This window comes from Takifugu flavidus, chromosome 1 (assembly GCF_003711565.1).
Source record: "Takifugu flavidus isolate HTHZ2018 chromosome 1, ASM371156v2, whole genome shotgun sequence".
Lineage (NCBI taxonomy): Eukaryota > Metazoa > Chordata > Actinopteri > Tetraodontiformes > Tetraodontidae > Takifugu > Takifugu flavidus.
Genome location: NC_079520.1, coordinates 11,835,586 through 11,848,872, shown reverse-complemented (window position 1 = coordinate 11,848,872; position 13,287 = coordinate 11,835,586). Strand labels below are relative to the sequence as shown.

At 42.5% G+C, this 13,287-nt stretch overlaps 1 protein-coding gene across 1 annotated transcript; it reads left to right on the top strand.

The window, feature by feature from the left end:
- Positions 1 to 515: 515 nt before the first annotated feature.
- ankrd10b (ankyrin repeat domain 10b) lies at positions 516 to 12,282 on the top strand. Its single transcript, XM_057041402.1, has 6 exons — positions 516 to 874; positions 1,347 to 1,499; positions 2,171 to 2,262; positions 9,520 to 9,785; positions 10,247 to 10,348; positions 11,797 to 12,282. The coding sequence occupies exons 1-6, from the start codon at positions 677 to 679 to the stop codon at positions 12,027 to 12,029; spliced, it is 1,044 nt and encodes a 347-aa protein (XP_056897382.1). The 5' UTR covers positions 516 to 676; the 3' UTR covers positions 12,030 to 12,282.
- The last annotated feature ends 1,005 nt before the right edge of the window (positions 12,283 to 13,287 follow it).

Genomic DNA, 13,287 nt, shown 5'->3' with positions numbered 1-13,287 from the left:
ACATGAAATGCAAAGTAAAGTTGCTTTTAGTTGATGGTTTGAAGCAGCAACTACAACGCTTACATATCGGCATAAGGCAACCACTTTAAGATTCGGTAAGAAAATGGATAGATCTTGATCGTTGGCTCTGCTTTGGACAAAAACGACGAAGTGACAAACACTAAGATTGTTGCCAACAATATAAGAAAAACACTATCCAAAACAGCCTCTTTTGTGTCAGTAGAACAGAAATTCTGTGTAAAATCCAGTGTATGAAATGTGATTGACGCTAAACTTATACCAGATTACAGGTAATAATGTCCAACATCTCAGTCAGTCCAGATTTAGTCCAAAAGATGGCGACAATTCCCCACTGAGGCCGTTTTAAACACAGGAAGAAAAGAGCGGAATCAAAACTCCAGTCCGTGTCTTGCAGCCGACACTGAGTGAAATCCGATCCACGGTTGCGGATCTGTTTCAAAATCCGGTCCATATTTTGCAACCGCCCCCCCCCCCCAGGCTCCAGCTTTACCTCGGCGCGCGCTCTGACCCGTCTGTCGTCGGGCAGAAAGGAAAGGGAGCCGGTGGCGCGTGTCCTCATTCCCTGGCACCACGACGGCGGCCGAGTGGAAACAATAACTCGTCCGTCAATTAGTGCTCGCTTTAATAATAGGTAGTTTTCTTTGGTTTTACGACCATGTCGGTGTCAGTGGAGTCCGGCTTCTCGAGTGAAGAGGTCCTAAACAGCCGCTTCCCGCTCCATCGGGCGTGCAGGGATGGAGACGTCGGCGCCTTGTGTTCCCTCCTTCAGCGCACCTCCAACCCGGCCGAGCTGGCGGTGGAAGACACCTTTTACGGCTGGACGCCCATACACTGGGGAGCCCACTTTGGAAAGGTATGTTAGCAGCGGCCTCGTCGGAGGGAATGCGTGGACCATATCGGCGCAAACGAGTGCATATTCGGGCAGACTCGAGGCTCGTCTCGGCCATTTCCTGGTGCGGGCGAACGCGGCCATTCCGCCGGAGGCCCGACAGCAGAGCGGAGCTTTGTACTGTCACGGTGCACCGGTTCGTTAAGGATTCGATAATTGCATCGCTGACTCTTCCAGTCGGATATTTACAGTGCTGTATCAGCATTTATTTTCACTTGACTTGAACCGGTGATTATCTGTGGAATGGCGAACGGCTAACGTTTACGTATCTAATAGGTGCAACTAGCATACAAAATAAACCCAACTTGTTATTCTAGTCGCTGCTGTTCGCTGTTAAGATGCGCTGGTGTGGTCCAACGTTGTGCACATTAGTAAACGAAGCTCTCTGCGCTGTTTAATCGGGCCTTTTACCTACCTTTGCTATGTCTTTGCACAGCTGGAGTGTGTGATGCGTCTGGTTCAGGTGGGCTGTGGCGTGAATGCGGTGACCTCCCGCTTTGCACAGACGCCTACTCACATTGCAGCATTCGGGGGACACCCTGAGTGTCTGCGATGGCTCCTGCAGGCAGGTGCAGATGTCAACAGACAGGTAAGACGTGCACACGCCACACAGGCCTCCACACTGACCAGTTAGAGGGAAGTCAATGTGTAACTGTGTCTGAAATGTGTAGTCTTCTATTATCATTTCCAGACGCATTATAGCGTCACTATTGTATAACAATTGACTGTATTTTCCAAATGTGAGTAGATGATGGTGCATTGTGAGAAGTTACACTTAGATATAGAGGGATTTCTTAACTGGGTTAAGCCCTTCAAAATTTGAAGAGAGATTTTTATTGCTATGTCAGTGTATTCCTTCCTGCTTCTGCAGACTGAAGTGGCGCTTTATGCTCTGCTGCACAGCTTTGAGCAATCAGATTAGTGGGTCATGATGACATAACACCTTTTCATCATTCAGTCTCTCTAGAGAGAATTTCTTCTGGGCATGTTGACATTAACACTGTAAGGAATTCCAGGATTTATGGTGCTAATTTCTGTGATTGGTGTCAGATGGGGGAACGGTTGAGTGCGGCCCAAATTATACAGGAGTTCAAAAATGCCGTCCACTGAAGAAGTTCAAACGATGGTCTTGGCCTGCAGGGTTGAAAAGGTTCCATTCGATCAAAACATGTCTCACTGATGTGTTTGAACTATTTTGCCTCTTTCTCTTGTGCACGATGGGGCTTTTCAGTCAGTAACTGCAGTCTGTTTCATCTTCAGGACTATGTGGGCGAGACGCCCATCCACAAGGCTGCTCGCGAGGGCAGCCTGGAATGTATCAAAGCTCTCTTGACTTGGGGAGCAAAAGCTGAGTAAGTCATGTCATCAGATCTGTCCTCATTATTTTTAGACTATCCAGCATTCCAGTCCCACCTTTGCAAGGGATCATCACCAAAGTCGGATTTGCTTTCTGTAGCGCTTAAAGGACATAAAATGTGATGCTAAAGAAGCATACATTTATTAGAGAATTAAATATATAAAAATGTAATGTTCTTTTTTTTTTTAACAGTCTTCACTTTCATATCAAATACTTAAACATTCACTTAATGATAGTTCATATATATTAAAGTGTAAAAGAACAACAAATTCCAAACCGGAAACCCCCAAATCACGCCTCTTTTCTTTAAGGTAAATACGTCTTTATTATGCTGTTGATTTTAGTGCAATAACCAACATGAGTTGTTTTGACTTTAAACTCGTCGGTAGAGATTTAAAGTTCTCGATTGGTGGTGCTCCCTTGTAAATGTGACACTTGCTATCCTTGAAATTGTTGTTGATCATTGCAACAATTTGCATTAAGTTGTCGTCTGTGTATTAAATACTCACAATGACTTTACAGTTTATCCACACGTATTTAGAAGCTGACACTTTTTTTATTAAACATACACAAATAAAATAAGGTGTAAAGTAGGAAATGAGCTACTCGTAGTCTTCCTGTATTCTATTCCTCTTTTGTAAATCCAAAGGAACAAAAATACACATGAGGACAACTTAATGTAAAGGTGTATAAAAGACTTTTAGCTTGTAGGCCATTTTGCATGATCTTTGTTAAGTCTAGAGTGTGTTTTGTTTAACATTTGTTTTGGTTCCTGTATTACATAGAGAGCTGAACTCAATGACCAAATGCACAGCGGCCCTGTTCCCTGCAATCTTCTACTGTCAACACAACCACTCTGCGTATTTTGTTGCACAAAGTAAAGCTGCATAGATTTGACCTGCTTGGAGATGCAGTGACATTTTTGAAGTGTGTAAAAGAACTGCAGGTTCATGCTTCACAGTTGGGTCTGTAATGATTTGAACAATAAGATTTCATCACCTCCGTCTTCCCAAGTGTTGGGACACTCAGCTTCTCTCAAGTCTGTGGTCCATGACCGTGGTCACGTCTCCTCTCTGGACATGTTTCATTACTCAGAGGCTGCTCGCTTGGGGATCTGAATGTGTTCAGAAGCTGAAAGTGTCTCTGGTCTGATGGACATCCTGTCCCCCACCTCTTCGCTTTGGTGAATGTGGGTCAGAAAACCTGCTGCTGCTTCTGTCAGCAATCCCAGGATCAACAAATGTCCTCGCCGTGTTCAACCCATGTGGTTTGGCCCTCCTGTCTGGGACCCTCTCCAGGATGTTCTCCTCCATACTCGGTAGCCTTGGTTTCATCCACCTAAAGAATCTAGTTCAGGAGCTTCTTTGGATTTTTATTTTTGGAAGATGTTGCTGGCAAGTGTAGCCTGATCTTCACCATCCAGCTTCTCTTCCGGGTGGCCTGTTTTTATATTTACAAAGGCGTCTTTTCACCAGACTATGACAGTGACGTTCACTTCCAGAGTCTTCACACACTTAGATCTTCTGAAGAGTTTTTCTTCAAGGAAAAGACTCCAAATAAAATATCCTTTTATCATCCAACTCCCTGACAGTGTTACAGTGCACTGTGTCTATTTTTGGACTCTTTCCTGCATTTGAAAACTGTAAAACCAGATTTATGTGTCCTAAAGCGAACCGTGGCCTCAGTGGAAATTCAGCTTCTGTTGTTTTCACCCGGGGGATTATTTCTCCTGGATGTACCTCAGTTCACCTCTCCTGATCTTTTCTGTCTCTCTTTGATGTGGTGGAACAACATCTCCTTGGACTTCATTCATGCCCAGAATCTCCAGCCTGGAAGCTACAGCACTTGACATCAGCTCTAAATCATCATTTCTTCTCTTTATCCATCTCTCAGCCACACTCGCGCATGAAGCCACATGAACTCTACTGGAATCGGAGCACTTCAACTGAAAGTCTTCTATTCAGCCAATCTTTGGTGGTTTGCCTTCAATTCCTGGAGGAAAAAAGGAACAAAGTCCAAATCATTACAGACCTGAGTGGGTTTTCTAAATGTGCCGATTTTCAGCATCAGGAAGAGTTTAATAAAAAAATAAAGCTGTTCCACTTGAACAGTTACCTCGGGGTGTTTTGGCAGATAAACATTATTCAGTGTATACTCGTTCCTCTTTTAAACGTAGGCAGCTGTTGTTTCTATTTTTAAGTTGGATTCTGCTTCAGCAAAACAAAGGCAAACATGACTAACCTGTAAAACTTCCCCTGAATGCCTTCAGACAGGGCTTCAAGAAAGTAACTCCTACATCGAATCCCTTTGATTTTCTAGTTTGACTGTACAAACACCTCTTTAAAAAGGTCATCTTTCTGTTAATGTGCAGGACTTAGTTTTGGTTGTTGTTATTATTATTATAACATAACAGCTAACAATTCAATAAAATGTCACTGTTCATTTCTGGCAATTTTACTTTGTGCAACAAGTTTCTTCTCCATTTGATGAGCCAGCAACATGATCAACCAGGGAGTTATTCCCAGTGAAATGACCCCCTTTGACCCCTGTCCAACACTGATAGCATATCTGATTATCAGCTCTCACCTCAAAATGCTCTGCTTTATTTTGCCTTTTTATTTTTTGAGACTACGTGAGACATCTGCAACAAAGGACTGGTTAAAGTACAGTAAAAAGACATGAACTCATGCTTGTTTGTCTAGCTCCAACAGTCAGTAACAGCTGGAGCCTGTTGCATTCTTGGATCGTTCAGTCACACTCGACATCATTTGGAGAAGATTTCAAACACAACAAAGTATCAGAACCCCATTTAAAAAGAACATTTCACAGACACTCAGTCATCAGTTTGGCATTTGTGTCATTTCCCACATGTGGCCCCTCCAGGACATGTTACCAGGACAGACTGGCATTACTGCACAAACGCCAGGGTTCATTCATGTTAACTGACAAACAATAAGCTGTTTATTCAATCACTAAAAGTCAGGTTTCTGGCTTTAATTTGACTCTTATTAACATGCCAGGTTTCAGTGGGGAAACTCACTGGTTGGTTTGGTGCATAAACTGATCAAACGTCCTCCTTGTTCAGGTCCTGACTGTGCATTTGGTTATTGGTTCATCAGTACTGTTTATGATGAGAATGATGTGTGATCACTCTTCTTACCTGCAGGTTGCTGATATATGTTTAGTTTAGGTCATTCAGGACGGCCGTATTTTTTATTTACTTGACCTAGACACGTAGTGGGGAACAGGTGGGAGAGAATTAGACTTATATCAGGTTGCAATGAGGCTCATGACAAACTAAATTCAGCATAGAAAATGAGAAACTCATTAGTGATCAAAATGACACCTTTTTAAACACATAGGAAACTTTTCAGTGCAACAGTCAGTATTTTATGACTTTGCGCAACAAAGATGATAATGGATCATTTTAGGAAAACTAAGGAACAATTCGGTTATTCGGCTTTGCTGTTGTCACATATAAGCGGATCTTTAGAATCCAGTCGTAATAGTAAAGGACGACATTTTTATACAGTTAACAAATATAGTTTAAGCTGTAAAAATGTCATTTTGATGAACTAAAAACTATAAAAGAAACCGTATCTTACCTGTAACAGCTGAAACAAACAAATAAAAGCTCTCTGTTTGCAGACACAGTTGCTGTTACACATTAGACCGTGACAGTTTTAGCTTCTCGTCGTTATCATGAGTAAATAATTGCCTTTAAAAAAAAAAAAAACTTGTCATACTGGTGACAAAAAGGAACCCAAACAAGTCTAAATGTGAAATTGTGCTCCCCAATCTAAGAAAATACTCCCATAACAACGTTTCCTAGAGTTTTGAGGTATTGACATGATTAAACCTGTCTGTACTTCGAGTCCCCAGCTGCTGCTGCTGCTGACCCTCAGGTCTGTAACACCTTTGCAAATGCTTGGCTAGAAAAGACGGAAGTCCAAACTTCTTTGTTTATGCTGATGATGCACGAGCAAACTTGCTTTTCACGCACCTAAAACATGGACTTTTATTAAAGTCAGATTCATATTCCGCATCAAGTGAGCGCTGCCATGACAGTGCCAGGGACCCTAACGTGGACCCCTGTGAGCTTCAAACCCATGTCCCTCCCCTGAAACTATACTGGCTCTCACAGTAGCCATGGCCACAGATTTAATGTGCTGTCTGTGCAGCTTAGAAAAGAAATCCACGCGCAATCCCGCTGAATTAAAACCACGTGAACCTAAAATGCCGCCGTCACCATTGTTTGTCATGAGCCTTAGCGTTGAACACCTTGGTTAGCAAGTTAGCGTCAGGTGGGGAGGTGTTGTGTGGAGAATGGCAGTGATGGAGGAGTGCAGACACAGGCTTAGAGCCACGAGATGGGTTAGAAGTACTTAGCATCATGTGATAAACTGTCTAATGCTAATGATCATCCTGTTGCAATGGTTATTCACTGTCATTTTACTGTTCCAGATCTTTTACCTTTTACACAGAAATGTTTCATTGTGTATGTCATAGCATTAACCTATACAATATTATAGTCTGTTTTTACGTCTAATCTTTGTCACCTTTTCCTTTATGAAAGTGACAAGCTTAAAAGAAAGTTTTCTACACTGTTAACAGAAACAGAAACATACGTCTTAATGTTTTGCAGCCATTGAATTGGAAATGACTTGGTTTTTTCAAGTAATCCTAGAAAGGGGGAGAATAGACACTGCTGAGTCTGCCCCGTTCCCTGGGATAGCCGCACTGTTGTGGCATTGAGTGTTCTCACTATCGCTTCCTATCTACACACTGGCAAACTGTTGAGGTATTTCTTGCGGTGATTGGTTTTAATGCTAGGTTTTTATGAATCAGAATGAACTTATTTTAGACCTGCATGCTTTGCTTATTATCCATGATTGTTCATCTATCTAGTCTTTTTTTATTTTATAACATGTTTTTGATTATATGAACTAACCGTAGGAGCCCTTTATATGGAGAGGTTTAATCACGTGAGTCCCACGTCAACATGTAGCATGATGATAGGCTGCCTCTGGAAGGTTAGATCATACCTAGAGCAAGAAAAGCAAAGCATACCAGGCTTTTACAAAGAATTAACGCTTCCCTTCTAAATTTATTTCTCCTCCAAATTTGTGAGTGGCAATTGTTTATTTTTCCATTGGCACTGACCGGAGATGCCAGGTCTCACTCATGTCTTTAGTTTTCTCTTCTTTTTTTTAATGAAGGAATAATTAGCTAATATGAGGTGGTTACTTGATCACAAGAGGTTACCATTAAACAACAGATGTTTTTTCTTCTTCCATATTTGTATTAATTGGATTGTGCATTCAATCATTTTCCTTGTTTAGTGTACTAACTAAAACACTTACAGCGCCACCTATCGCCCATCTCGTTGTAAATTTAAGGCTCAAAGTTACATAAGAAAAAAAAGACTCCTTTTTAGTCAGTATCTGTCTTTTGGTGGAACTTGATCAAAGTTTAGCACATCGCTAGTTCCATGATAAAGTGGGTAAATGCGTTATTACACAGGTATGACTTAAATCATACGACAGATATATTAACTTTCACTTTGCTTCCAGTAATTAATAATTAATTTAAGAGGTAATTGTTCATGTTGTAGAAAGAGTTTTGTTGCCGATCAAGCTCATCAGTGTAGTTTCTCTTCTTCAGAGTGAGGCCTTGTCATCTACCCTCCCTCAAATTGGTTTAACAACTGTTGAAACGAAATTTGGAAGCGTTAATTTGAAGGGGATGATGGGTAATGTGGTCAAGTTATTGTGTGATGTATATTTTTTTGCAGACTTAAATGCCTAAAAAGTATTTTTTGTATTAGCACTTGAAATGTTTGATATTTTGTTTAGATGAAAGCGCAGAGAAGGAATAATTTGCAGACACAATGAATGACCAAACAATGATCATTTCTTTTAAATTATTTTAACGCACAGAAGCCCAACTTCACTGGAATTTAACATGGAGACGCAGACTCGCTGTTATGAAAGCAGCTAAGAGGCTCAGTTCATCTCTTCAGTAAAATATGATGGCTTCTTCCTGTCACGCTGTAATTCTAAGTACTCGCTTGAATCTGGGTCGGACTCCCAGTTAACAAAGACGTGGCTGTTTACTTACACAACTCATTTCACAGTTAGGTGACATTGAGGCAGAGAACAAGGCACCATTGCTCAGTAATTGGGCTGCAGGGAGACCAGAGCTGCTCATTAAGCTCACTGGTCTGATGTCACCAACCACGTCTGTTCGTGCAACAGTCGTTTCTTTATTTTTTGATTAGATCTTTAAATTGATTACCATAGTAATTATGGTAACAGGGACCTCTTGTTTGGAGCTGCATTGATTACCAACTGCTTCATTCGTCCTGGTCCATTTTTCTTCCAGTGAAGCGGCTTCTGTAGAAGTGAGATTCGAGACCTGACAGCACTGTTTGCTCATTCATTATTTCACTCAAATTAAATTGCTCCTGCTGCAAATGGGTGTGATTAACATCCCTAAAGGGAGTGGCATTAGCTTGAGCTCTACGCGTTGTCTACGTCGTCTCCTTCCCTCCTTATCTTGAACTGAAAGCCAAGCCTGAGTGAAGACGTCATCCATTCACACGTGCTGCTTGTGCTGCTTATCATCCATCTTCATCACCACTGAATCTTTGGAGCCTCCTCTGAAGATGCAGTTCCTGACGGCCTGTGGACCCCCGACCCGTGTTTCCTGAAGAACTCGGTCTTCCCCAGATGTTTGCAGCAGCCTGGCTCGTCACCGTGCACTTGAAATGGACGCCACCGCCAGTATTCTTGAACAATTACACCAAGGACAAATTTCAGACAATTGAAGTCTTGTCAGTCACTTTAAAGTCTTGTAACTTCTCCCCTGAAGATGAGATGGAGCTCCTGAATTCTCCTCTGCAAACAGTCTTTTCTGCCCACTTGTTTCAGGTAATCTTGTGCATTAAGAGGTCTTAATCACATCCTTTTGCAGTAGCCACGGTTCCCCAACTTAAGGGAATCTAGATGGAGCTTTAAGTCCAGCTGAAGATGCAAATGATCCAAAGGGATCAGTCGTCATCTCTCCTGAGGATGACGAAGAGTGAGGAGAGAGAGTAGAGCAGCGCAGGGTTATTTATGTAAAACTGTCTGTCCGTGTGTGAGAGTACTTGCTTAAAGAGTACTTGTGTGTGTCTGCGTGCGTGTGTGTGTATTTTGTGTGATGCCAGTGTGGTGTGCCTGTGTCTAACACTGCTTCTTTCATTGTGCAGTATGAGGAATGCCAGTGGGCTGACTGCTGCTGACCTGGCCTACGCTCAGGGCTTCCAGGAGTGTGCAGAAATTCTGTCCAATGCCCAGAACTTCCAGCAGAACATGACCCAGTCCCACAATGGGGTTTTCCTGAATGGCATGACCCAAAATGGAAGCCACACTCACCCCACGATACAAGGCCGCAGCTTTCTGAACAGCGTAACTAACAGAAAGAGGTCATTCGAAGACACAGAGGCAAACCCAGTAAAGAAGGCCAGACCGAACGGTATGAACTCGCACAATATTTCTGCTTGGGACTTTTACCGGTTATGATGTGCTGGGGAAGCTGTCAGTGTGTGTGTGGTCTAAAGTCTCCGAGTAAGAACATGCTGACCTTTGACTCACAAGTCTGATGTTTTTACAAATTCAATTCAACACAGAACTATTTTGTGTGTAGTCCAGTCATGGAGGTCATGGAGGCTGCAAGTACTTCAAGTTGGTGACTTGCAGGCTCTACATGGGCAGTTTAACCTCATGAGGTCAAGAGTACAGTGGACAACCTGTCCAACATCTCCACCTTGTCTCATGCTGCTCTGTCCTGCTCCGTTGACATTAGGTCATCATTTTCCCCACGTGAGACTTGATTTATGGAGAACCTGTAAAGTCAGATTCAGATACAAATAAAACTAAACATTTGTGTTCTAGATTTCGAGCTTCAGGTTTTGGTTTTTGTCTTTCTTGCCGCAGGACTCGGCATGCAAGCAGAAGTGCTGAATTGGACTGGGCCACTGGGTGGCGCTGGAGAGCCCCTGATGGAAAGCATGGAATTGGCAGCAGCTGTAACCTCAGGTGGGCCAGGACCCTTTGCTTTTGGGCTGAATGGGTGTACATCATCTCAAGGGCCAGGTTCCATGGATCAGTGTGAGGACCAGGGGGGCCAGAACCGGTCAACCCCTGCAACTAAAGAGATGGAGGTCATCACGGTGGCGTCGATGCAGACGCCATGTCGTTGCACCAATTCCTATGCGTACCTGTAGAGGGTTGTTTGTGATGAGCAGTTCTGCAGTGTATCTGCCATTTTGTATTGCCTGGCTTCTTTTTTTTTACACACACACACACACACACACACACACACACACACACACTGGATTTGGCATTAATTTACTCTCCATTCAAAAAATAACTGCAGAGTTTACATTTTGTTTTTTGTTTTTGTTTTTTTCAGCTTTTAAAAGTACATGATTTTGTGCAACTGGATATAACTCTTGATATAGCCAATAATTATTTTTTATGTAACCCTTAGATTTATGCTTCTAAGTCGAGGGGCACCAGTGCAAATATAGTTCTTATGGGCTTCAGGGAAGAGTTGATCCAAATCACTTAATGATTTCTTATAAAGCGATTGCTAGATGGTAACAAATGGGGATGTCAATTCTGACCTTTTGCCCTCCCGTTATGGTAATCTATATTTTTTATAATTAGTATGAACATGGTATAAAATGTCTGAGCAAATTTCTCCCAGGATATTCAACAATGACTTGATGCCAAAGTTTGTCCCAATCTGAATGTAGCTCTTAAGAATAACTGCAGCTCTTGTGTTTTATTTTTTAATAACCTGACGGACTTGTTTTGAATTTTCTTATTCTTGTGCTGTTCATGTTAAACTTGAGTGTGCTTTCTTAAGTATGGTGGTGATTTTTTTACTGTATGTTAACATTTTTAGCAGAGCTTGCACAACTTTAATGTAATAGTGCCCAGAATATTTTGATAATCGTTAATTGGCCATTTTATATTTAATAACTTTTGCATAGACATGCAAAAAATCCTGTCTGATCTTTATTTCATATAGTCCAATGATTACCGAGCGTTAATTGTACTGAACTTTTCTACTGATAAGGGAAATAATCTCTGTTGTGTGTTTTGTAGTACTTTTGAAGTTGTGGGTGGTGTCTGTTCTGTTCAGGAGTATCTCGTATATATGCACCATATGGAACGTCCAGTGCTCGGCAAAAGGAACAAAAGCAGATTAATGAAGTCATTAAATGTTGACGGAGTTCTTAAATTTGGTTGTGGTGGACTTTTCTTTGTGTTCTCATTGGTTACTGTTAATTGTAATTACATTTGAATTCACACTGTCCTCCATCTCAACCAGTACTGCTTCATGTCTGATTTGTCACCTTGGAAACAGTCCAATGTCTCTATGGAGACCGTTGAGAACCTGTTGTACAATTGTTGAGACTACATATTTACAGAAGCAGATGCATGGCCTTTGACCTTTGTGACCTTTTCATTTCCAGTGGCAGACGTGAGAGAGCCTGAAGATAATGTCTCAAATGGTCACAATCATCCACAGCATCCATTTGGGTGTTACCCAGCAGCTGAAACTCCCCCTGGCAACCACCCCCACCGTGATTCACCTGAGAATAATAACACTGCAGGTAGTCAGGTGGAGCACCAGAAATCGGTGCGAGCGGCGCAGCTTTACGACCATGCCTTCTACAGCACCATGCTGCTTTACCACGGCTCTTAGAACGCACGGAAGCGAGCGCGCGGCCGTCCCATGAGTCTGCGTCTAAGCCTGAACAAGGATCGTCTGCCTTAAATCCTGGGGGGTCCTGTTAATCACTGAAACGATTCTGTTGTGTGAGTAGGCTGTTGTCAGCGCTACGTTTGTGTTCTTATAAGCATTTAACTATTACAGAAACTTGTGTTCTAAGTGGTCAAGGCATTTGAATTAAATCAGTGATTCCCCCCCTTCATGTTAATAAAAAAAGTGAAACAAACCTTGTGTTTATCGTTCGTTCTGCTCCACTTGAACGGCACAAAAATGTTGCACCCATGGAATATTATGGTATGGACACTTCACAAAAAGTTGGATATTTAGCTTTTGGGTGAAATTTATGGAAATTGTAAGAAGATAACGCTACAGTGCGTTTATATCCTCACAGTAGGACATTTAGGTGGAAACACTGGTGATTTCCTCATTTCATCCAACTAAAGAGACAAAAGGCAGCATCAGCGGTGGGTATAAAACAAGAATAAAGGACAAGGACTCACTAACGTGTCCTTGGGCATCAAATACAGCTTGACAACATCTCAGGCTGTTCCTACATCCACCTGTTGTCTGCTGAGGCACCCCCCCCCCCCCCACTCTTCTGGAGGGGCAGCCCCTCAGGTCACTGAAGGTCCAGGGTACAGAGTTACCAGCTGCGATGTGGCCTTTCAGTGCACGCAAGTCACTTGAGTAGGTGGAGAAATATCGAACCAATAAATATTCTGAAATCAGAACTGGGCTCAGACTGTTTGGTCTTCCCACTAGTATAACCTGCTCCAGATGCTTCGATGGTGTCAGGTTCTTATCAGCTCAAGGACACGCTGACCTCTGGGTTAGGGCAGCTCTTTGGGGTTTGCACAGGGTTCTGGGGTGACATGAGGAGGAGGTTTCCAACGACCCACTGAGCCACTTCAGCAGCTTTGTACAAATGTCTCTCTAATGTCCTGACAGCTGTTTCCTGTTATCACCAGGCCAAACACACGAGAGCTTCAGGGTAAAGTTTGACATCCAACATTGCCAATAAGGTAAACACAGGAAACATTATTTCTCTGTTGAAGCTCAAGACTCCACTGTCAGATGTCCTACAAATGTATGTTATCAGAGTTGGTGAAAGTCAAGTGTGAGCTTAAGTTCTGTTCCAGTTTAGTTTTGAAGGCTGCAGGAGGTACGAGTGGTGCTCCCACTGAAAGCAACCTCACTGTGTGGAAACTTGTCAGATTTGGGTTGGATGGAA